Here is a 25,199-nt window from a genome sequence, read left to right on the forward strand (position 1 = left end):
AGCAATAAGCCAATGAGATGAAAAGACACTTCAAATGAAGGAGTGGGGCTAAAGACCTTAAGAGACACCTCACTCAAGAAATCATACCAGTGGCAAGAAGCATATGCAGAGATGCTCCACTCTTAGCCCCATCCACTGCGAGAATGAAGACCATCCTCAGCAGTCAGACTGTCAACATTCCAGAAAATGTCGACATCACTCTGAAGGGTCTCACAGTCCTTGTGAAGGGCAACTCTGCAGAGGGACTTATCACATCAATGTAGAGCTGAGTCTTCTTGGAAAGAAAAAGAAAAGGTTCCGTGTTGACAAATGGTGGGGTAACAGAAAGGAACTGGCCACTGTCAGAACCATCTGCAGTCATGTTCAGAACATGATCAAGGGTGTGACACTGGGCTTCCATACAAGATGAGGTCTGTGTATGCTCACTTCCCTATCAACATCGTTATTCGGGAGAATGGGTCTTTGGTTGAAATCCAAAATTTCTTGGGTAAAAAATACATCTGAAGGGTTCGGATGAGAACAAGTATTGCTTGTTCTGTCTCTCAAGCCCAGAAGGAGGAACTAATCCTTGAAGAAAATGATACTGAGCTTGTTTCAAATTCAGCGGCTCTGATTCAGCAAGCCACACAGTTAAAAACAGGGATATCAGGAAGTTTTTGTATCTATGTACCTGCGAAGGGAACCGAGCAGCAGGCTGACAAGTGAGACCTCAGTTTCTTAGCTCCAGAAACAAGATCCTGATCACAAGTACAATTTGGGCTCGTCAGGGAGAATAAAAGGCTTATATATTAAAAATAGAAGACAATGATCCACATGGTGTGTTATCACAGCAACAGGAAGTAAGCCAGCAAGTGAATACCACTACACTCCTGTCAGAAGAGCCACAGTCCAGAGCAAACCGGATGCTGACAAGGATGTGGAACAACTGAAACTTTCATCTGTTACTAGCAGGAAGACAACTTGATGTTTCAGCAATGGTTAGTGTCGTCACCTTGACAGGATCTAGAATCACTTAGGGGATAAACCTCTAGTCACGTCTATGAGAGTTTCCAGACTGGATTAACTGAGGGGAGACTTACCCTCAACGTGGCACCATTCTATTAATGGAGATCCTGGACTAAATAAAAGGGAGAGAGAAGGCTGAGCACCAGCATCCATAGCTCTCTCCTTCCTGACTGTGGATGCAGTAAGGCTAGTCACCCCATTCTCTTGTCACCATGCTTTCTTTGCCACCATGAGCTGTGTCCCTTTGAACTGTAAGCCAGAATAAACCCTTCCTCCCCAGAGTTGCTTTTTGTCCAATATTTAATCACAGCAATGAGAAAAGTAACTGATACAGTTTCTTCCAAAATGTAACAAAAATTTAACACAGAATCCAACACTCATAGTTCTTGTATTTACCTAAAGAAGTTAAAGACTATGCTACACACCAATTATATGTTTATAATTAAGCTCCATCCATCCTTCCTAATCATGGGAGCAACACTTTTTTTTAAGAATTTTTATTTTTCACTTTTGAGACTTTCAAATATGCATACAATGTGTTTTGATCAAAGCCACCCCCACATCCTCCCCTCCAATCACTCCCCAATCCCCACTACCACTTCACACACACCCCAATTTCCTGTGCTTTAAATAAAACAAAAACAAAAAAAGAAACAAAACAAAACAAAACAAAAAAACCTCCAGTTTCGTTTAATGCTGCTTGTATGTGCAAGAATGTAGGGCCATCTGCTGGCAGCTTCTGGGCGGGGATGGGGGATTGGGGGTTGGGGTGGGGAGCATATCTCAGAAGAAAGCTGACTCTTCCTCTCCCGGCAGCCATCAGTTGCAAATAGCTAGAGGTGGGGCTTCATGAGCCCCTCTCCTGTCTGTGCCAGGATTTTGATAGCTTGATGGCTTGACCTGGTGCAGATTTTGTACATGCATTCACAGCCACTGAAACACAATGTCTGTCGTAGATGAACGGATAACACATCGCAGTCCACCCAGACAATGGAGAACTACTATTCAGCACCTAAACTAAATGAACTTTTGAGTCAGAAAAAGTCATGGAAAAAAACCTTAAATATTTACATTACTAGATAAAGGAAGCAAGTATGAAAAAAAAATTACATCAATTGTAGATTCTAAATACACAGCACCCTGAAAAACGCAAAAGTATGGAGACAATAGAAAAGGTGACTGATGAGCTAGGAATACAGTTCAGTAGTATACTATGTGCAAAGGCAAGGCCCTGGACTCAATCCCCAGTATGGGGGGGGAGGCAGTGTACTAAGCGGAATGGGCAAACAAGCACAGAGGCTTTTTAAGGAAGTGAAACACCCTGTATGGAAATATGTCATAGGTAAATCTCATTGTATATTTGTACAAACCCATAGAATGTACCACACTAAGAGCTTGTGCAAACATAAACTGGGGGTTTGGGCTTATTGTGATTTTTGTCAATTTAATGAATCACTTGCAGTAAATGTACTAATCTGGTAGAGGAAATTAATAAGTGAGAAGCTATATCTGTGTGAGGGCGAGGGGCAAGCATCATTGGATCCTTCGCATGTTACTGTGAACCTAGAGCTAGTCTACAACATTGAAGTATTCAGAAATAACAATAGCAATTGTACCTTCACCTACGATTCTCTCTGCTAATTAAAGCCATCTGTGTACAAAATAATTGCATGTGTGAGTGTCTTTCAGAGTCTCAAAATCCAAAGCAAAACTGCTCATTAAAAGCATTTATTTCCAGGGCATAAAAGATTCTAGCTATACACAAATATATTTCTTCAGGTCCAACATTCTGGTCAGCAGTTAAGTATAGTTTAGAGTCAAAAGAAATCATTTCTCTGGCTCCGGGATAAGAAAACAGAGAATTCATCTGAGAATGCTACATACCATTGGGAGAACAGCAATAGGTTCTCTAGGACACAGTGTACATATGTGAGTGGAACTTGAGCACCTTATTCCTCTGGTCTCCTGGGAGAGCAAAATATTATGAGCAGAGGAAATGCTACCAGTGTGTTTTGACCAAGCCAGTTTGGTCTGTCAACAGGTTCTCCAGAGCAGGAGCGAGGATTAAAAAGAAAAAAAAAAAAATTAGACAAACTGTAGCATGACTCCAGCCAACTCCAGCCAGTTCTGAGGCTGAAGCAGGTTTATTATTTCCCAGTCTGCTTTTATACCACTTTAAGTACATGCAAAATAGTTAGATTAGGTATGGATCAAGAACAAGCAAGGCAATAAACAAAATCCTGTAAACACCTTTCTTGGGGCTGGTCAGGATGACCAAGACAAAAGGACTGACTGCCACACAAGCTCAGTGGAGACTGAGCCTGCTCTGAGGTTTGCATTAACTCAAATGTAAATGTTCTTAATCTGGGCCTATTTCCCGAGTCCTGGCCCAAAGCCAGATTCCTGCCTTGAGTTTACTTCTTTTGTCCTGGCCCAAGTCAGATTCCTCCCAAGTGTCTAGAAGCAAGTGGTCCTTTGGCTCTCTACAGTGTATAAAGAAAATTGTGAAGAATGAATAAGACAGAACACAGGTATGGCTTCTCACTGGTCACTGACTAGGCACTGTCTAGGGACTGTCTGGATTACTGGAAAGGACCTGTGAGGGTCACCTGTCCCCTCTGGAATCTACATGAAATTTGATTAGTATTCCTTCTTAACCTTTTGATTAAGAGCAAGTGAAATTTTATTTGTAAGTTACATTTCTCTCCCTCTCTCTCTCTCTCTCTCTCTCTCTCTCTCTCTCTCTCTGGATATCAAGAAGAGCATGCATATTGATTATTTTCGTGGATTTCATCTTAGATTACTGTCCTGACTTCTCAGCCTGGGAAAGAAGTGGTCAAAGAACTGGAGGAAGGGTTGAAAGATATAAACCTACTTAGCGTCAGAAGACTGCAGGTGGTAGAGGTCACAAAAGGCATCCAAGAGCATACAGACTCACCATCTCCTATTGAAGAACCCAGCAATGATGGTAAGGATTCTTTTTGCTGTTTCCTATGCTGATCTTGACCTAGCAATCCTCCTGCCTCAATTTTTTTTCTTTTATGTGGGGCTGGAGTGCTTAAGATCACTTGCTGCCCTTACAGAGGATTCAAGTCCAGTTCCCAGCACCCACATGGTGGCTTGCAACTGTCTGTAACTCCAGTTCTAGGGGACCCCATGCTCTCTTCTGGTTTTGGTGAGGTACTGGATGTACACATGGTACAGAAACATACATGTAGGCAAAGCACCCATATGCAACGAAAATAAATAAACCAACTATTTTTTAAAGGAAAAAAAAGTAGGTCCACACCTGTAATTGAAGCATTTAGGAAAAACAAGGGGGGGGGAATGATACAAATTTTCAGAATTTTGTGACAAAAAGCACTTAGAACAGTGCCTGCCACAGATAAATACCATGTTCTGATATTAAGAATAAAATAATAGAGTATTTGTAGTGCTTTTTAATACACCTATTACTAAGAGAAATTAAAATTCTAATGATTTATTGTTTTATTAAAAAATAAATAGTCACCACGGTACTTTTAGCTTAGAAGTCTCTCATAATCCCATGACCTGTTGCACTACTGTCCCTGTTGCACCATTCTCTCCATTGCACTACTGTCCCCGCTGCACTACTGTCCCTGTTGCACTACTGTCCCCATCGCACTACTGTCCCTGTTGCACTACTCTCCAAGATGCACCATTCTCTCCATTGCACTACTGTCCCCATCGCACTACTATCCCCATCGCACTACCTTTATTTCTGTACATTGACTTCAGTTGTCCTGTCATATCTATGTTGCATAGGCATACTTTATGTGGTTTTTTTGTTCTCATACAGCATAATACAAAACTAACAGTTCTCATGACACTTCTTTTCTGCTTTTTATCTATTTTTGCTCCTTTTTTTTTAACTTTTAAAAGCAAATAAGGAGGTATTAGCCCAAGAAACAGATATAAGCTCTAACAGGGAAATCTGTATGCTTTTTTTTTTTTAAACCCTATTTTCTCTCTTTGTGTGTGAGCCTGTATTTACAGCAAATTACTAATGATCTTAATCAATTTAGGATCTGGTAACTCCTGCTAATTCTAGCACCCAGCATTAACCTCATAAAAAGCCATAAAGCATGGAAACAGTGTTGCTATCTTCTTTTTGGATTTTTGTTGTTGTCATTTCATTTGATATTAGTATGTGTATTTGCACATATGTGTGCATGTGGACACATGTATGTAGAAGTTAGAGGACAACTTTTGGGAGTTTGTTTTAGCTTCCACCTTGTTTCAAAGCAAGATATCTCTGGTTTCTGCTGTTCTGTATACTCCAGGATAACTGGTATGCACGCTTCCAGACAATTCTCTCTGCCTCCTAAGAATGCTGGGAATACAGATGGCATGCCACATCTTTCTGTGTCCTCCAGGGATCAAGCTCAGATTGTTGGGCTTGTGAGGCAAGTGCTTTCACCCACTGAACTACATTTCACCCCAGAAATAAAGTTTTGCTTTCCTATTTGCTGCAGTGCTGGAGTTCAAAGTTAGTACCTTGCACCAAAGCAAGCATTCTACCACCGAGCTAATCTCCATCTCGCTCCTTAGGAATAAATCTTGGGAGCTGGAGAGATGATTCAGTTAAGAGTACTTTTGCTTGTGGCAGTTTGAATGAAAATGGCCTCCATAGGCTCATAGTTGTTGCAAACTTAGTCCCCATTTGATGAATTGTTTGGAAAGGGTTAGGAAGTGTGGTCTTATTGGTGGGTGTGTGCCAATGTCAGGTCTAGTCTGTCTGTCTGTCTGTCTGTCTCCCATTACATGTGAATCAGGATATAAAGCTCTCTTCTATGCTCTAGTGCCATGTCTATCCTGTTTCCCAGCATAATGGCCATGGACTAACCCCCTGAAACTGCAAGAAAGCCGCCAACTAAATGTTTTCTTTTATGAGTTTCCTTGGTCATGGTGTCTCTTCACAGCTGTGAAGTAACTGTGATGGTTTGTATATGCTTGGCCCAGGGAGTGGCACTATGAGGAGGTGTGACCTTGTCGGAGTAGGTATGTCCTTGTTGGAAGAAGTGTGTCACTGTGGGCATGGGTTTTAAGACCCTAGTCCTAGCTACCTGGAAGCCAGTCTTCTAGCAGCCTTCAGATGAAGATGTAGAGCTCTCAGCTCCTGCTGCACCATGCTTGCCAGACGCTGCCATGCTCCTACTTTGATGATAATGGGTTGAACTTCTGAACCCGTAAGCCAGCCCCAATTAAATGCTGTCCTTTATAAGACTTGACTTGGTCATGGTGTCTGTTCACAGTAATAAAACCCTAACTAAGACAGTAAGACAATGTTCTTCCAGAGGACCCAGGTTTGGTTCCTATCACTTATTTTGGAAAGCTTACAACCACCTTTAAATACAGCTCTCAAGGATCCAAGGCCGCCTTCTTGCTTCCTCAGGCACCCATATACATATGGCATACATTCACACAATCACATACATAATTTTTTTTCATACAAGAAAGAAATTTCAACAGGGATACCTGTCTTAGTTAGGGTTTTATTGCTATGAAGAGACACCATGACCACTGCAACTCTTATAAAGGCAAACGTTTAATTGAGGCTGGCTGGCAGTTTAGAGGTTTTAGTCCACTATTGTCACAGTGGGAACCATGGCGGCTTCAGAAGGAGGCTGTGTATCACACTGGGTATAACGTGAGCATAGGAGACCTCAAAGTCTGCCCCCACAATGACATGTTGGGAATTGGTTCTAATGTTTTTTAATTAATCCCCCAAATGGGGAATCTCTGTATCCAAATGCTGAAGGTCCTTGTCCCTAATTGGTTTTTGATCAATCAATAAAGAGCCAACAGCCAATGGCTGGGTAGGTAGACTGAGGCAAGACTTTGAGATTTGTGCAGGCTTGGAACCAGGAGAGAGGAAGGAAGCAGAGATCACCGTTATGGGGAAGGAGGAAAACCAGATATAAAGGCCTGCCAACCTGTGAGAACCAGGGAAAGCGGCCACAGAGGCCACTTCCCCACTTGTGTTTAGGGTAGCAGAGATGGAATATAGATTTTAAAAGATGTTAACTCAGGAGTACTGGAGGGGAATGTTTGCTAGCAGCTGAAAGGATTAGAAATGCCCAGCCTTTCAAGGTGTGTGTGTGTGTGTGTGTGTGTTTCTGGATTCTTTTGAGAATCCAGAGGACTCTGGTGGGTGGCTGGGAGCACAAAATGGTTAGCTAAATTCCCACTACAGTGACACACTTCCTCCAGCAAGGCCACACCTACTCCAACAAAGCCACACCTCCTATTAGTGCCACTTCCTATGGGCCAAGCATTCAAATACATGAGTCTGGGGCTGGAGAGATGGCTCAGTGGTTAAGAGCACTGGTTGTTCTTCCAGAGGTCCTGAGTTCAATTCCCAGCAACCACATGGTGGCTCACAGCCATCTGTAATGAGATCTGATGCCCTCTTCTGGTGTGTCTGAAGACAGCTACAGTGTACTCATATATAAAATAAATAAATAAATAAGTATTTAAAAAAAAATACATGAGTCTGTGGAGGCCATCACTGTTCAAACCTCCACAGGTACATATTATCATACTTCTTGGGGCTGTACCTAAAGAAGTTAGATTTGGATGGAAGGAACATGATGGTGGAGAAAACATCAGTATCATTAGAATTGAATTCAGTCCTCCCCAGAGTGACCTAGTAACTGATTCCAATCAAAACCCTATCAGGGTTTTTTGTTGATTTTTGTTTTGACTTGGTTTGGTGTTTGAAACAGGGTCTCCCTGTGTAGTCCTTGGGCCACTGCTCCTGCTTCAGCCTCTTGAGTGCTAGGATCACAAGTCTGTACTGCCATGCCCGGCTTCACTTATTTATTTTGGTCTGAGGCAGACTCTTGCTTTGCAAAGCCTAGGTCATATGTAACCTAGGCTGTCCTGAAAAATCAGATTCCCCTATGTCCACCTCATAAATGCTTATAAATGAGATTACAGTTGTGAGCCAGTGTGCTTAGCTCACTTTTTAAAATTAATCTGATGAGCTAATCCTATGCAAAGTGTGCATGCACTCACACCCACATGTACATGCACACATTCAGGTTAAGCACATGTTAAAGCTGAGGCCGTAGAGACGATTCATAAAGGTGTTAAAGAAGACTGTTGGGGCTTGTCATACGGCCTTTGTTTCATATGCATGATGCTCTGGGTTTAACACCCAGCACTGCAGGAAATAATACACAGTACCATACTGACACAGGAATAGACCATTTGTCCTGTCTAGAACAGATTGCTGAGCCCAGAAACAAGAAGTCCCATGAAATCTTAATGTGTGGTGTGGCTGCCATGGAAAAACAATGAAAAAAAAAAGATTAATGTAGTTACTAAATTATGCTAGAATGATCAGTGTTCCTTACAGGAAAAAGAAAAGTTGGATCTCTACTTTATAAAATTTAAAGGGATTAAAAACCTCAACATGAGATAAAACTTTTAGAAGAGAATATATAAGAAAAAACTTAGACTATAGGTGAGGAGAGGGAAGGATTTCGTAAAGTCTGCTAGCTGCAAAAGACTGAATAAGCGTCACGGTGTTAAAAATCAGAATTTCTGTTTGTCAGAAAAATCACACCTACAGCTCTGACCCATACAACCAGCCTGGAGTACCTGTCTGGAACACAGACTTTGTGCCGTTGTCGTCATAATGTAGAGCACAGGGGCAGAGTGGAACGATGCTAATGAATCTCCGATACGAGATGGGGAAGCAAGCCACTAACGGCACAAAGAAGATTGCACTTCCTTACAAAGCTCGAGGAAATGAAAGCAATAAAATGCTGCTTAAAGTAGTAAAACTGCTCTTTAAAAGGGAGAGAGCGATAAGGAAGTCCAGCATAGCAAGACTTCCTCTGCAGATGAGCAAAGAGCGCACAGGCATGTCAGTGCTATTAAGGGTATTCTACATCTCAAGTCTGACAAAATAATTCGTGGCTGTCTGCTTATGGTTGCGCTTTCGGGGCGTACATGGGTGCACTTAATAGGTCCTCATTTGCATATAATAAAGTTTTTATAATAGCCTTCTAGAGAATGGATAAGTAATAAATATGCCAAAACTAAACAGGCCACAGTGATCAATATACTTTGGCATCTAGACGACATCTGTCTGGGTTGACAACAGCCTGCACTGATTGGGTGTATAAGTCTTGAAGCAGTTACAAATCAGCTTAACGAGGCTGTCAGCAAGCCTGCATTGCTCAGTCATGTACACAAGGATATCAGGTTCCTTTGCTAAGTGCTCACAAACCATCTGTTTAAAATTTCCTCCTAGAGTTTACTAGGGATCGATGTCAAGGTCCTTGGAAAGACACCCCATCTGAATGTGTTCTCAGGAAATACCGAATGTTAACAATCCAAACAAAGAAGATAGAGATTTATTGTTCCTTAGAAGATTCCAGAAAGAAGTGGGGGTCGGGGATCGGAGGGTCCCTTCTGTACTTCAAGCAGTTGTCAGACTCTGATGTCTTAGAAAACAGGCCAGATGAGCAGCTGCGTGTCGAGTTTGTCTTTGATAACTGCATTAAAGTCATTTTCCTGTGGTGTTAAGACTAAATTAGAAGCTCTGTTGTGTTTGATACCTAAAGATTTTTAACCCAGATAGACATTTGTTTCATTTAAAAAAGAAAAGCCATGGTCTCAGAAAAATAGCAACCTCTCCTTTATACTTGAATGAAGTAATAGGAATTTAGCAGCATATCTGAAATTACATGAAGATTAAGAGTTTGCTCTTGCCGGTTTGAGGAATAATCTACACACCAGAAGTTACATGCATTCAACATGTACAACTCAGCGAGTTTTCATAGTTCTATACACTTACAAATCATCACCTGGTCAAGATATCAAATACTGCTGCTGTGCCCAAAGCCCCTCCCACCTCGCTACACTCAGTCCCACCCTGTGTCCTTCCCTCCTGTACATTGGATGGCATTTTACAAAAGTAGAGTCATACAGTATATATACCTTTGTGTCTGGCCTTCTTCATTCCGACACTGAGATCTGTCCGTGTTGTTTATAAAAGTTCTGATTGTTAAGCAGTAATATTTTGCATAAATGTTATATTTTGTTTAACTATTCACCTGTCAATGGGCACTCTGGTTTCCTATTTTTGACTATGAATAAAGCTTGTGTAAATATCTACACACGGATCTTGCTGGGTATGTATGTTTTCATTTCTCCTGGGTCCTTACCATTTATCTTTTCTCATTCATGTACTTTCAATCCATTTGCGAGTTTGTATTTAAAGCATATTGAGCCAGTCACGGTGGCAAACACCTTTAATCTCAGCACTTCAGAGGCAGAGGCATGTAGATCTCTGAGTTTGAGGCCAGCCTGATCTACAGAATGGGTTCCAGGACAGCTGGAGCAACACAGAGAGACTGTTTCAAAATATAATAATAATAATAATAATAATAATAATAATAATAATAATAATAATAAATTTGTTGTAGACAACATATCTTTTTATTTATTCTGATAATTCTAAGTTTTACTTGTAATGGAAGTCCGTTAATAATTACTTTAAGTATTGACTATTGATATGGTTGGTTTTAGATCTACTATTTTATTCTTTTGTTTGTTAATTCTGTTTTGATTGGTCTTTTTTTCTCCTCCTTTCCTGCCTTTGAGGGGTGTTCAAATATTTGTAAGATTCGGGGACGGAGAGATGGCTCAGCAATTAAAGTTCTTGCTATTCTTCCAAAGGACCCAGGGTTCGTCCCTGTAGCCACATCAGGCAACCTACAGCCACCTGTAACACCAGTTCCAAGGGATGTAACATTCTCTTCTGGCCTCCAAAGTCACCAGAATACATGTACTATACACACAGAGACATACACACAGACATATAAGTAACTTTTTCAATTTAGCTGGGTATGTGGTGCATATCTTTAATCCCAGCACTCAGGGGCAGAGGGAGGCAGATTTCTGTGAGTTCAAGGTCAGCCTGGTTTACTTGGTGGATCCCAGGCCAGCCAGGGCTTCATAAGACCTGCCCCCCCAGTTCTCGGGGATTTAGCTCAGTGGTAGAGCGCTTGCCTAGGAAGCCCAAGGCCCTGGGTTCGGTCCCCAGCTCCGAAAAAAAGAACCAAAAAAAAAAAAAAAGACCTGCCCCCCCAAAAAAACAAAAACACAAAAGACATAAAAAGCATTTTAATTCTATTTTATCAATTGTAATTTAGCTATTCATTTTTGTGTTATTTTTAGTGACTTCTCTAGGGGGTTACATTACATATCTTTTGTCTATTCACAGTCTAATTAGAGTTAACATAGGACTTAAAATCTATTTTTAAATTTTTTACAGCATACTTAAAATTAATACAGCACTACTTCATGTGAAATACAGAAACTTCACAATTACGTAGGTCCACTTATCCCATCTCAAGTATATATTCTATCTTTTACTTTGTATGTTTACTTTTTCATTTGTTTTTAAAACAGGGTCTCATAGAGCCCAGACTAGCTTTGAACTCAATGTACACCTGAGGATGACCTTGAACTCCTGCCTCCTGCCTCCCGTTTCTGCCTCTCACGTTCTGAGTTCTAGGGTTATATTACACTATTGTTTATGCTGCAGTTATCTTATGTGTTCAGTGCCTGTAGAGGCCAGAAAAGGGTATCAGATCCCATGGGACTGGAGTGACAGATGGTTGTGAGCTACCCTGTGGGTGTTGGGAATGGTTCTTAACTGCTGAGCAGAATCTCCAGCTCTTGGTCTTAAATCCTGGATCCTCCATCTTTACCCATATATTTTTGCTCCTTCCAATGCCCCTCATTCACTCCTAGACACCCATGTTTGCCTTTGATATCATGTCCTTCCCTTGAAGGACCTTGGTATCTTTTATAGTGAGGGTTCTGGCAGTGACCATTCTCACTGCTATTTATCTGACAATGTCTAGTCCACCTTCATTCTTCAAGATTATTTGTCTCATACAGAATTATAGGTTGTCTGGGATGTTTCAGTAATTTAAAGATATTCCGTTGCCTTCTGGCCATCCCTTGCTTCTCTTTAGAAATGACAGCCCTTAAATCATTTTCGGCTATCTGGAAAGGATCATTTTTCTGACTGTTTTCATGAAATTGTCTTTATGTTTGTCTTGAGCAGCTTGATAATGACATAACTAAGCATAGATTTCTTCTAATTTATCCTGTCGGGAGTTCACTAAGCCTCTTTAATCTACCTATTCTCCTTCCAGATCTGATCATTTACTTGTTACTCTTAAAGACTTATTTTTGGCTGGACTCAGAAATAAAAGCTCTAACCAAGGATAGCCTGCATCTTTTGGCAATCTGTTCCTGGTTTTTTTGTTTGTTTTTTTTTTTTTCTTTGCTTTCCTTCATTCTCCTGGCGAAAAGTTTAGCATATTCTGCAGTCTTCTCCATTTGGCATTTTTGTTGCAGAACAAGTGAAGTAACAAGACTGTAAGTCTTGGGTGCCTTGGTCCCAGCCTTCTTCCCTTCATCGTTCAAGAGCTTTCTGACAATGTATTGGCAGACATCATCTTCACTAAAAAGACTGAAAAGCAATAGGATTCGGCAAGCTCCTCTGATCGCCAAGCACTGAGGCACGGTAGTATCTGTCAGTTTAGGAATAGCCTTCTCCCCCTTTTTGACAGTGACCGAGTTGGGAACCCAGATTAGACATCCACCAGGCATCCGTGAACAGATTTGGGCTTCCTCTTTCCATCTCTCCTTGGCCTGTAACAAGTGTGCCCCTTACTCAACAGCTGCTGCACTCGGTCAAGAGTCGAGAAACCTCGCTTCATGAGGTTTGTCATTCCCACTGCTGATTAGGACAACATAACACTTCTCCTCTTCACCCAGAGCACCAGCAGCTCCTTCTGTGCTCCTGCGCTTCTGTGTGGCTCTGTGCTTCTCGTAGAAAGTACAGAGTTGGCCTCCATCGTCCACTGCAATCGTCCACTGCAATGTGTGTTTCTGACGGCTGGTGGCTGGGAAGGAAATGCACAGCTTCTCCTTGATTCTGCTGACCACTGAGGAGGCTCCAGGAAAAGGAGCTTGAGTCTATATGCTTCGTTTTTCTTTTTAAGATAGGGTCTCACTGTGTAGGCCTCGCTGGCCTGGAACTCAATTTGTTAACCAGACTGGCCCCAAGTCACAGATATCCATCTGCCTCTGCCTCCCAAGTACTGGGGTTATAGGGTACACCATCACGCCCTACCAAACCCATACACTTAAATCTGTAACTTAAGTTCTAGAACTTTCTACCATATTTCTTCAGATATTTTTGTGCTGTATCCTTTCTCTTTTTCCAAGTCCCTATATGTTAAACTTTTTAAAATTCTTCCACAGAGAGATCCCCACATAGTGGTATAAACTTTAATCCTAGTACTTAGGAGAGTGAAGCAGAAAGATTCCCAAGTGTGAGGCCACCCTAGCTAGACCCTGTCTCTGTCTTAGCTGGGCATGGCTGTTTAAGACTTCAAGAGACCCTGTCCCCCCACCCCAAAAAAACAAAACAAAACACAACCAAACAAAGAAAGGACTCCATCTCAAATAACAACAACAATAACAAAATACAAAATACAGAATAAAATAAGTGTGTTCCACAGAGCCTAGGTTCTGTACCTGTTGTTTTTGCTGGCTGGCTGGCTGGCTGGCTGACTGGCTGGCTGGCTGGCTGGCTTGCTGCTTGCTGCTTGCTTGCTTGGTATTGGTATTGAGGGTCTCAGGTAGCCCAGGGTCATCTTAAATTCTCTACATAGCATAAAATGACCTTGAACTTCTTATGCCCCTGTCTACACCTCTCAAGTACTAAGGTGAGCCACTACATCTGATTTTATAACGCTGGGAACAGAACTCAAGGCTTTGTGCTCACTAAGCAAGCTCTCTATGACTGAGCTATATCCCTAGCCCCTGTTCCTTTATTTTGTCCACTTTTGTCCCTTCAGGTGGATGTTTTTCCATCTGCTTTTAGATCACTCACTTTGTCCTTCATTCTCATTCTGCTTTTAAACTCATGTGAATGTTTTTGTTTAGATACTGTATTTTTAAATTCTAAAATTTCCATTATTATCTTTTATATTTTCTGTTTATTGGCATTTCTTATATTTCTTTTTTTAAATTCATCTTATATTTCTATTCATTGTGAACATACTTTCAATTCCTCATTGAGAATTGTTTCAATTATGTCAATTAAATTATTCAATTCAATAAAGTCTTTATCTGGTAGAGTCAATATCTTTATCAAGTAAAGACTGACATTTGTGATTTGTGTTTTCTTTGGAGACTGAGTCATAGTTTTCTTTCTCTATATGCCAAAAACATTTTAGTTTTATTTTGCGAATGTTAGGTTATAGAGATTTTAAATTCTGTTACCTTGCCTTGGAGTGATTTTTGTCTGTTTTGTCAGACAATTAACTTTGTAGGCTCAGACTGCCACCCACTGCCCGTACAGTAAACCAATACTCAAATTCTCAATTCCACTCTTCCTGTGTTTATCTTGCTGGTTGTGGTTGTGGTGGTTGTGGTTGTGGTGGTTGTTGTAGACAAGGTCTCATTTAGGTAGCCCTGGCTGCTGAGGAATTGCCTATTGTAGAGCAGACTGGTCTTTACCTCACAAAGACCTATCTGCCTGCCTCTGCCTCCTGAGGGCTGGGATTAAAGACATTTGCCACCCTCCCTGCCCTTAGTTCCATTCTTTTTTTTTTTTCAGTTACTACTGTACTTTATTGTGTTCAACCAAATCACCATGTTACAAAAATAGCAAACTGCCATAATAAAAAATAAGGCTCCTCTATCCAGCACCAGATAGCATCATTTTACTTTCAAGCCTAGAAATTGCACACTTGTATATAAACCAACCGAAGATGAGGATTGAGAGTTCATCTTGGTGGATTTTTCCTTTGATGAATATGAAGTGTCCTTCCTTATCTTTTTTGATGACTTTTAATTGAAAATTGATTTTATTTGATGTTAGAATGGCTACTCCAGCTTGCTTCTTCTGACCATTTGCTTGGAAAGTTGTTTTCCAGCCTTTCACTCTGAGGTAGTTTCTGTCTTTGTCTCTGAGGTGTGTTTCCTGTAGGCAGCAGAATGCAGGGTCCTCGTTGCGTATCCAGTTTGTTAATCTATGTCTTTTTATTGGGGAGTTGAGGCCATTGATGTTGAGAGATATTAAGGAATAGTGATTATTGTTTCCCTTTATATTCATATTTGGATGTGAGGTTATGTTTGTGTGCTTTCATTCTCTTTGTTTTGTTGCCAAGATTATTAGTTTCTTGCTTCTTCTAGGGTATAGCTTGCCTCCTTATGTTGGGCTTTACCCTTTATTATCCTTTGTAGTGCTGGATTTGTAGAAAGATATTGTGTAAATTTGGTTTTGTCATGGAATATCTTGGTTTCTCCATCTATGTTAATTGAGAGTTTTGCAGGATACAGTAACCTGGGCTGGCATTTGTGTTCTCTTAGGGTCTGTATGACATCAGTCCGGGATCTTCTGGCCTTCATAGTTTCTGGCGAAAAGTCTGGTGTGATTCTGATAGGTCTGCCTTTATATGTTACTTGACCTTTTTCCCTTACTGCTTTTAATATTCTTTCTTTATTTTGTGCGTTTGGTGTTTTGACAATTATGTGACGGGAGGTGTTTCTTTTCTGGTCCAATCTATTTGGAGTTCTGTAGGCTTCTTTTATGCCTATGGGTATCTCTTTTTTTAGGTTAGGGAAGTTTTCTTCTATGATTTTGTTGAAGATATTTACTGGTCCTTTGAGCTGGGAGTCTTCACTCTCTTCTATACCTATTATCCTTAGGTTTGATCTTCTCATTGAGTCCTGGATTTCCTGTATGTTTTGGGTCAGTAGCTTTTTCTGCTTTACATTATCTTTGACAGTTGAGTCAATGATTTCTATGGAATCTTCTGCTCCCGAGATTCTCTCTTCCATCTCTTGTATTCTGTTGGTGAAGCTTGTATCTACAGCTCCTTGTCTTTTCTTTTGATTTTCTATGTCCAGGATTGTTTCCATGTGTTCTTTCTTGATTGCTTCTATTTCCATTTTTAATTCCTTCAACTGTTTGATTGTGTTTTCCTGGAATTCTTTCAGAGATTTTTGCGATTCCTCTCTGTAGGCTTCTACTTGTTCTCTAAGGGAGTTCTTTATGTCTTTCTTGAAGTCCTCCAGCATCATGATCAAATATGATTTTGAAACTAGATCTTGCTTTTCTGGTGTGTTTGGATATTCCGTGTTTGCTTTGGTGGGAGAATTGGGCTCCGATGATGCCATGTAGTCTTGGTTTCTGTTGCTTGGGTTCCTGCGCTTGCCTCTCGCCATCAGATTATCTCTAGTGTTACTTTGTTCTGCTATTTCTGACCGTGGCTAGACTGTCCTATAAGCCTATGTGTCAGGAGTGCTGTAGACCTGTTTTCCTGTTTTCTTTCAGCCAGTTATGGGGACAGAGTGTTCTGCTTTCGGGCGTGTAGTTTTTCCTCTCTACAGGTCTTCAGCTGTTCCTGTGGGCCTGTGTCTTGAGTTCACCAGGCAGGTTTCTTGCAGGGGAAAAGTTGGTCCTACCTGTGGTTCCAAGGCTCAAGTTTGCTTGTGGGGTACTGCCTAAGTCCTCTCCGCGGCGGCAGCAACCGGGAAGATCTGCGCCGCTCTTTCTGGGAGCCTCCGTGCACCAGGGTTCCAGATGACGTTTGGTGTTTTCCTCTGGCGTCTGGATGTGCACAGAGTGCAGTCTCTTCTGGTTTCCCAGGCGTGTCTGCCTCTCTGAAGGTTTAGCTCTCCCTCCCACGGGATTTGGGTGCAGAGAACTGTTTATCCGGTCTGTTTCCTTCAGGTTCCGGCGGTGTCTCAGGCGCAGGGGTCCTGCCGCTCCCGGGCCCTCCCCTATGGGAACCCAGAGGCCTTATACAGTTGCCTCTTGGGCCAGGGATGTGGGCAGGGGTGGGCAGTGTTGGTGGTCTCCTCCGCTCTGCAGCCTCAGGAGTGCCCACCTGATCAGGCGGTGAGGTCTCTCTCCCACGGGGTTTGGGAGCAGAGAGCTGCTGCGGCAGTTCCATTCTTTAAGTCTAAACTCCAAGCTGTTTTCCGTTTGCCCCTCATGTGAGGCAAGGGCCAGCTAGGGCCTCATACTGAGCTCCAGCACATCATTCAGTGCTCTCTGGATCTCTGTTTTACTGGACTTCTTCCTCACTTTCTGGAAAGCCTGGTTCGCCTGTCTTCTTCCCCTAACAAAGCCAGTGAAAGACAGACTCTTCTATGAAGGCTTAGCCTGGCGAGATGCTCAGTTGATAACATGCTTGCCCTGATTTTGATCTCCAGCACTCATGTTAGAAGGCCAGACGCTACCTTTGAGCTGGTGAGGTGGAGGCAGGAGGATTTCAGTAGCTCCCTGGCCAAGCCGTCTGGCCAAGACAGTGAGCTACATGTTCAGAGAGAAACTCTATCTCAAAAATAAGGCAGAGAGCACTAGAGGAAGACTGATGTTGACCTCTGGCCTCCACACATGCAAGCCTGTGGTCACACACCTTCACACACACACACACACACACACACACACACACACACACATCCACTCACACACACAAAAATAAAGGAAAATTTTTAATTAAAATCTAAGGCAAGTTAAGGTGCTTTCTGCCAAGTGCAAAGACCTGAGGCTCCATACCCTAGTTCACTCTCCAGGACTCACTCGGGGGAAGAAGAGAACCGACTCTTGCAAGATGCCATCTGACTATCACATTCACACCATTACACACACACACACCATCACACACTTACACACACACACCATCACACACACTCACACACACACACATACACACTCACACACACAATCACACACTTACACACACAATCACACACTTACACACACACACACACACACACACGAATGTAATTTTTGATTAATGTAGTTGGCAAGATAAAAAGCCCTATGATGTCAAAAGACAACTGAAAAGCTGGGGAAAGTCCTGGGACTTATAACAGGGGAACTGACATCTAAACACAAAGCTGCAAGTCTTAGAGGGGAATTTGTAAACACCTTTGTACCTTTGGAATTTTTTTTTTTTTTTGGTTCTTTTGTTCAGAGCTGGGGATCGAACCCAGGGCCTTGTGTTTCCTAGGCAAGCGCTCTACCACTGAGCTAAATCCCCAACCCCACCTTTGGAATTTTTATGTTTGCTTTTGAGTCACCACTTCCTCTTTTGTGAACCCAGTATCCTGAAAATACTCTCCAGAGATACAAAAAAGCAGACCCGGGCAGTACAGTCACGGTCATGCACCAGGTGTGTGCGCGCACATGTGCGTGTGCTTTGGGATTTTCTCTGGTTTCTGAGACCTTTTCGACTTTACCTTACTCGACCCAGTTCACTCTGCAAGTCTGGCGATCCAAGTTCAATCCCTGGTTCTCCAGTGAAGTTAGAGAACCGATTCCCAAAAGTCGCCCTCTGACCTCCGCACATTTGTGCCTTGTGCATTTGCCACACATGTGCAGCAGAGTGTACATAACAATGACGATAACTAATAAGTAAAATTTTAAATGTTTGAAGGAGGCAAACACAGTGCTGTGGCTGTTGGGGCTGTGCCATCAGACTCCTTTTTGTCCACTGTAACCTTCCCTCTCTTCTTACCGCTGTGCCTGTGAAAACACTATTTCCCAGCCAGTTTCAACGTTTTATTTCTAACTCTGAAAGTTGTATGTCAGCTTATATTAAATACCTTTAAGTAAATTAATATTTGCAGGAAGAACAAAGACTTTTGGTTTGGTTTTTTTCCTTCTTTCTTTCTTTCTTTCTTTCTTTCTTTCTTTTTTCGGAGCTGAGGACCGAACCCAGGACCTTGCGCTTTCTAGGCAAGCACTCTACCACTGAGCTAAATCCCCAACCCCAAAGACTTTTGTTTTTAAAACATGGTTTCTTTATGGGGCTCTGACTGCCCCCAGTACTCAGTGTCCATCTCATAGCCAAATTCACAGCAATTCTGCATCAGTCTCCCTAGTGCTGCCATTACAGGCATGTGCTACCATGAAGAATTTTTAAATATCTCCTACAACTAGTGTTTAGCAAGCCAAATAATACTCTATCTGTTTTTCTTCTTTACTGACATGAGAGGTTATGTGTAGAAGCCAGAACACAGCGCTATCATCCACCTCCTTTGTCTCAATTAGACTAGACTGGCTGTCCGGTGAGCCCTCCTGCCTCTGCACCACCATGCCTCCCAGTATTTTCACATGGATTCTGGGTTTGAACTCGGGTCTTCCTGCTTGTGAGGCAAAACCCTTACCAACTGAGCTATCTCTCCAGCGCCAGATAATACTTTAGACTTTGGCATACCCCCAGTCACTACTAAGCAACCGCTTTCACCTAGGGGCTTCATTTTTTTAAAAATAAGATGAAAATAGGGGGCTGGAGAGATGGCCCAGTGGTTAAGAGCACTGACTGCTCTTCCAGAGGTCCTGAGTTCAATTCCCAGCAACCACATGGTGGCTCACAACCATCTGGAATGGAATCTAATGCCCTCTTCTGATGTGTCTGGGGACAGCTACCGCATACTTATATATAATAAATATATAAATTTTTTTAAAAGGTGAAAATAGGGCCATTAAGAACTTTAGTTAAGGGGCTGGGGACTTAGCTCTGTGGTAGAGCGCTTACCTAGGAAGCGCAAGGCCCTGGGTTCGGTCCCCAGCTCCGAAAAAAAGAACCAAAAAAAAAAAAAAAAAAAAAGAACTTTAGTTAAGATATATTTCTTCCAATTTAGGCCACATGTTTCACTAAAAACAAAAAAGTAAAAGAAATGGCCCGGCTTCTGAGTGTCTAAAATGTTCACATCTTTGTAGACTTCCAAGAGGCAACTTTTTGATCTTAATTCCCAAGATTACTTCAAAGTCTGCAATGCTTCCAAGTGTCCAGCATCCTTATTTCATACTCGATGGTCTCTCAGCCTGGGATCACTCTCATCTCCAGCTTACAGTACTCGTTACTTTCCGTTGCTGGATAAAATACCATGACCAACTCAATGTATGAAAGCTTGTTTGGGCCTCTGGTTGCAGAGGGGGCAGAGTTCATAATGCTGGGGAACAGCAGGCAGGCAGGCAGCAGGCAGCAGGCAGCAGGCAGGCAGGCAGCAGGCAAGAAGGCAGCAGGCAAGAAGGCAGCAGGCAGCAGGCAGGCAGGCAGCAGGCAAGAAGGCAGCAGGCAGGCAGGCAGCAGGCAGCAGGCGGCAGGAGCTGGAAGCTGAGAACCTCAACCACATCTTCAGCCACAAACATAAAGCAAAAGGAGCAAACTGGCTGCCGGGCCAGGCCTTAAGTTCTTCAAGCCCATTCCCAGTGATACACCTCCTCCAGCACCCATGTGTATAGGCTTCGGCAGACATATGCATGCACATGGAACATAGACATACTTTGAGGTACACACACACACACTCACACGCACATGTGCACACACACAAAGTATTTCTAAAACATACACTTCAGCTGTGTGACCTTGCTTCAGGGTTTACCTACTGCTGTAGGCATTACCTGACTTTCAATATCCAGAGTTCGGTGAAGGCTGTCACTGCTTGTGGCCACTAGAGAGCAGAGTAAGTCCACGTGTAGGTTGTGAATGTCGCTTCCTGTGGCTACAATGACTCAGGCAAGGCTCTCTAATGTTTGGCTGTGTAGTTTCACTCTGGCACCCTGTTTCATCAGATAATCGTGCCTTGCTTTCTGGGAGGAACTCTTCTTCAGTATCTGAGAACAGTATCTCCTTCCCGACTCTCTGGTTTAGCCCCTTTAGCTCTGTTTCTGAGGAAGACTGCAGTAGGTGCTGCTGTTCCTAACCCAGTAAAGCAGAAGCCAAGGAGGATGACCTAGCAAAAAAACAGTTTGAAGAAAAAGGAAAGTTCTTCTTTTGCCTATGAGATTGAATCACTCTGTAGATGGGAGAAGAGTAAAAGAATAGGGCGTGTGGCACAGTTACTAGCGTGCTTGCTTGATTTACATGCGTGAAGCTCCGGGTTTGACCCTCAGCACCACATAAACTGTCTGGTAGGCCAACCCTTATCATCCCCATACTTGGGAAATGGAGGCAGGAAGACCAGAAGTTCAAAGTCATCCTTGTCTACAAAATGAGTCTGAGGCCAGGTTGGCCCACAGGAGACCCTGTTTCATCTCCCTTCAGCGAGATAAAGAAATGGAAGAGAAGGAAGGAGAGGAGGGCAGTAGTTGACCTACTGCATGCTGTTCTTAAACAACTTAGACCAGAGTGCTTCATGATAACTAGGAAATAGGTTACAGTGTCCCCACCCCTCCCCAGAGCATACAACTAACACTATCCAAGCCACCATGCAAGTCCTGATCTTTCCACTAAACTGCCTTTCATAAACTCGGGGAAAGAGAGCCTTCAGAAGAAATAAATTAACAAGTATGATTAATACTGCATAAATGAAGCTCCCAGGCACCCAACAGTTATTAATTAAAGACGGACAGGGAAAGATCCTTTAAGCATAGGTCCTGGACAGCGTTCTGAGTCAAATGCTGGAGGAGGCGCAGGCCACGGATTAACAGAGTAATAAAAGCCCTAAGGAAGGAAGGAAGTCATGTGACAAGGAGACTAACTTAGCTGAAGCAGAAGAGCCACAGGAAAAGCGATGGGAGTAATAGGCCTTTGCCAAGGCCCCAAACTGGGGGATGGGCAGGATGTACGTGAAAAGAAGCCTACATCTAAATGGGGAAGATCAACCGTGCTCCCAGCTAACAACAGTGACAACACAAAGTATAAAATGAGATGCCTGGGGTTGGGGATTTAGCTCAGTGGTAGAGCGCTTGCCTAGGAAGCGCAAGGCCCTGGGTTCGGTCCCCAGCTCCGAAAAAAAGAACCAAAAAAAAACCAAAAAACAAAAAACAAAAAACAAAAATGAGATGCCTGCCCCTCCCCCGTCACCTACAAATGCAGGGTGGGTCAGGACATGTACCGGCAGCATTTGAACTTGATCTTGAAAAATAGGGTGTCAGTGGGTGACAATGGAAGGAACAGCCTGGGCCATCACAGAAGGTGGAGGCTCCGAAGTGTGATGGCTCCAAGGTTCCAAGAAGAGGAGGTGACAGTGGAATCCAGCCTGAGTCCTTCGGAAGAGCAGCCAGTGCTTGTCCCTGAAAGGAAGCCATTCCTTCTGAGACAGCAAAATAAAGATTCAAACCTGAAGCCCAGCACCTCTATGGAAACGACATGAGAATGTCTTCAAATGAGAAAATTCTGCTGTCACTCTTCCCAGAGCGTGTGAGTTAAGAGATTAGATGGGGGTTGGAGGGAGAGCAGGCTCAGGACCCAGGTGTGAGTCTTGACAATTCCCAACACTCACAAGGTGGCTCACAACCACTGTAACTTCAGTTCCAGGGAACCTGATGCCATTTTCTGGTCTCTGTGGTCCCCACAGGGTCCCCAGACATGCATACAAGCAAAACACCTATACACATAAAAATAAATGAATTAAAACTTCTAAAAGGCTAGAAACACTAACAACAAACAGTGCTGCCTGCCTGACTCATCTCCATCGTAGAACACGTGCCAGGTCCAAGAGCCCACTCCTCAGAGCCGTTTCACCTGCACCCTCTCAAACATGTAGCTTGCCAACCTCAGAGCTAATGGAAAAGCCGAATATTTTAGAAAAGGAATTGTCACTGCCATAATCAACAGGAACAGAGGTGACATCCACATCTCTGCCTCTGGGACACATCCAGGAGCCATCCTTAGAGACGGTCCCTGCATCCTGTTGCCTCCTCTCTTTGCCCTCAATTTCTGGTGAGTTTTCTTGCCACCCATTCTCTAAGCCATGACAAAACCATCAGTAAAGCTACTGCAAAACCTTGCGACTTGCACGTCAGCCTTGTGTGTGACGTCATGCTTACCTTTTGTTCTAGTTTTAGCATATTTGCTGCTAAACTTTTTCCCTTCATTTTTTTTCTTTTACCCCCTTTTAAAAGATACGGTTTCACTGTGTTTCTCTGATGCACCTCGAAGTCTCTATGTGAAACAGGCTGGCTTTGAACTCACAGAGATCCACCTACCTCTGCCTCCTGTATGCTGGGTAAAGCATGGACCACCACACCAGCTTCAGTCCCTTCTTTTTTTTAAAGCATAATTTATTTATTTATTTTATGTATATGAGTAGTTCACTCTAGTTGTATTGTATGGTTGTGAGCCACCATGCGGTTGCTGGGAATTGAACTCAGGACCTCTGGAAGAGCAGTCAGTGCTCTTCATCGCTGAGCCATCTCTCCAGCACTAGTCCCTTCTTTTTTTTTTTTTTTTTTTTGTTCTTTTTTTTCGGAGCTGGGGACCGAACCCAGGGCCTTGTGCTTCCTAGGTAAGCGCTCTACCACTGAGCTAAATCCCCAGCCCGCACTAGTCCCTTCTTAACAAAACTGCTTTTCCTTGGTCTCACCATTCCAAGTTAGGTTTGTAGTTTTAATTACTTTAGAAAACCCTTTTTGTTCTTGTTGCTGCTGCTGCTGCTGCTGCTGCTGCTGCTGCTGCTGATGATGATGATGATGATGATGATGATGATGATGATGATGATGATGATGTTTCTAGGTTCTTAATATGAATGATGATGTCTTGTCCCCTCCTGTTGCTCATCATGGGAGTTTCCAATCTTCTACCCTTTATGTTTACGGCTTCGAGACTCTCATTTTTATTTGTTTATTTATTTATTTATTATTTTTACTTTATGTCTATGAATATTTCGTATGTACATGCACCACATGTGTGCCTGGGGAAGCCAGAGGGCGGCCAGCTGAATTCCCCGGAACAGGAGTTACAAGCAGTTAATAGCCAAAGTACAGGTGTGGGGAATTGAACCCAGGTCTCCTGAAAAAAAGCAGCGAGTGCTCCTAACCACTGAGCCACCTCTCCAGCCCCTCAATTCCATCTCTCTAGCTCTATCCTTGCCCTCATGCTTTTATAGTTCTTCTGCCTCACTAAGAACAAGCTGCTCACCCATTCCCAAACTCGGGTCAGAGTTCAAAGGCTTAGAAAGAAGAAGAATAAGCTCTCAGGTGTTTGCCCAGTCATCTCCAGATGATCCACATTAGTTTTTTACGATGCTTCTTTGGCAGTATCTTGTGCTTATTATTATATACCATAAAACACAATGGAGCAGTTGGGAATTTGAGAAGGAATGTTCAAGAATGCTGCTTTTAAATTTCCACAGGGACAGAGAGTTGTGTGTCCCTGATGAAATGAACGAAACAGCTAGTAATGAATGAGTCTACATAACTATTTAGCAGAGTTGATCATGCTGGCCAGAAAGGGGGGGTGTATTTGCTCTCCCCGTTGGCTGCAGGGTAAGTCCTTGAATGAGATGTGAAGTCATCTCACTCCCTGCACCTCCTGTGTTGGAGCCAGCACCATGGACTGAACCTTCTTTGTTCTTGAGGTGGAGAAGTCTGCCACCTTTAACAACTTGTCCTCAGGAATGTCGTTCTAGAAATAAACCGCCTGGCATTCTGAGTCACACACAGACGTTAATTCATTTGAACCACTGGCTTTTCTTAGGCCCTTTGTATTCCGATGGACCCTCAGGGTTTCTCCTCAGCTCTTCCCTCCCGTCCTCTGTCCATGCCTCCTCCACTACTTTCTCTCTGGCTTTCCCTGACATTTATGTAGAAGCAGACCCCAGCATCCAAGGTAGAACTGGCTGAATCCAGAAGTGCCCCAGGAAAGCCTGTTAACTCACCTACTCAGAGCCTCTAGTCACACACCAGCCTAGCCCCTCCTCTTTGATGCCAAGCACACTTGTGAGACAGTGTACCAATGAGTAACTTCGTAATCTGTTCGGTAAGGTAGGGCCAATACAATAGTTCATCTGTTTTCTTTTAAATGTTCAGATTCATTTTAACAGAGGTAATAATTAAACACATTTTCACTATAAATGGTAACATAGAACTGATGTGTCCCTTGTTAATAACTAACCAGCATGGCTGTGTAATTTTTCATAGCTTTTATATTCTAGAATATTTTTGCTGTTTTCTAAAGATTTATTTTATTTATTTGGTGTGTGTGTGTGTGTGTGTGTGTGTGTGTGTGAGAGAGAGAGAGAGAGAGAGTGCTTAGGAACTGAACTCTGGTCCTTTGCAAGAACCACAAGCAATCTTAACTTTTGAGTTATCTCTCCAGTGCCCTAGAATATTTCAAAACAGAAATACTCAATTAAGATAAATATAAATAGGGGCTGGA

General features: G+C 42.7%; 1 protein-coding gene and 1 pseudogene across 1 annotated transcript in view; one reads left to right on the top strand and one right to left on the bottom strand.

Annotated features, from left to right (window-relative positions):
• M1ap (meiosis 1 associated protein) overlaps positions 1 to 25,199 on the top strand; it is a 90,825-nt gene that overhangs the window by 35,178 nt on the left and 30,448 nt on the right. Inside the window, exon 4 of the mRNA XM_006236719.5 lies at positions 3,805 to 3,973. Within this exon, the coding sequence (XP_006236781.1) occupies positions 3,805 to 3,973 (169 nt within the window). The remainder of the gene's footprint in view (positions 1 to 3,804; positions 3,974 to 25,199) is intronic.
• Positions 12,179 to 18,440, bottom strand: LOC134486692 (small ribosomal subunit protein eS6-like; annotated as a pseudogene).

The sequence above is a fragment of the Rattus norvegicus genome, chromosome 4 (genome assembly GCF_036323735.1).
Source record: "Rattus norvegicus strain BN/NHsdMcwi chromosome 4, GRCr8, whole genome shotgun sequence".
Lineage (NCBI taxonomy): Eukaryota > Metazoa > Chordata > Mammalia > Rodentia > Muridae > Rattus > Rattus norvegicus.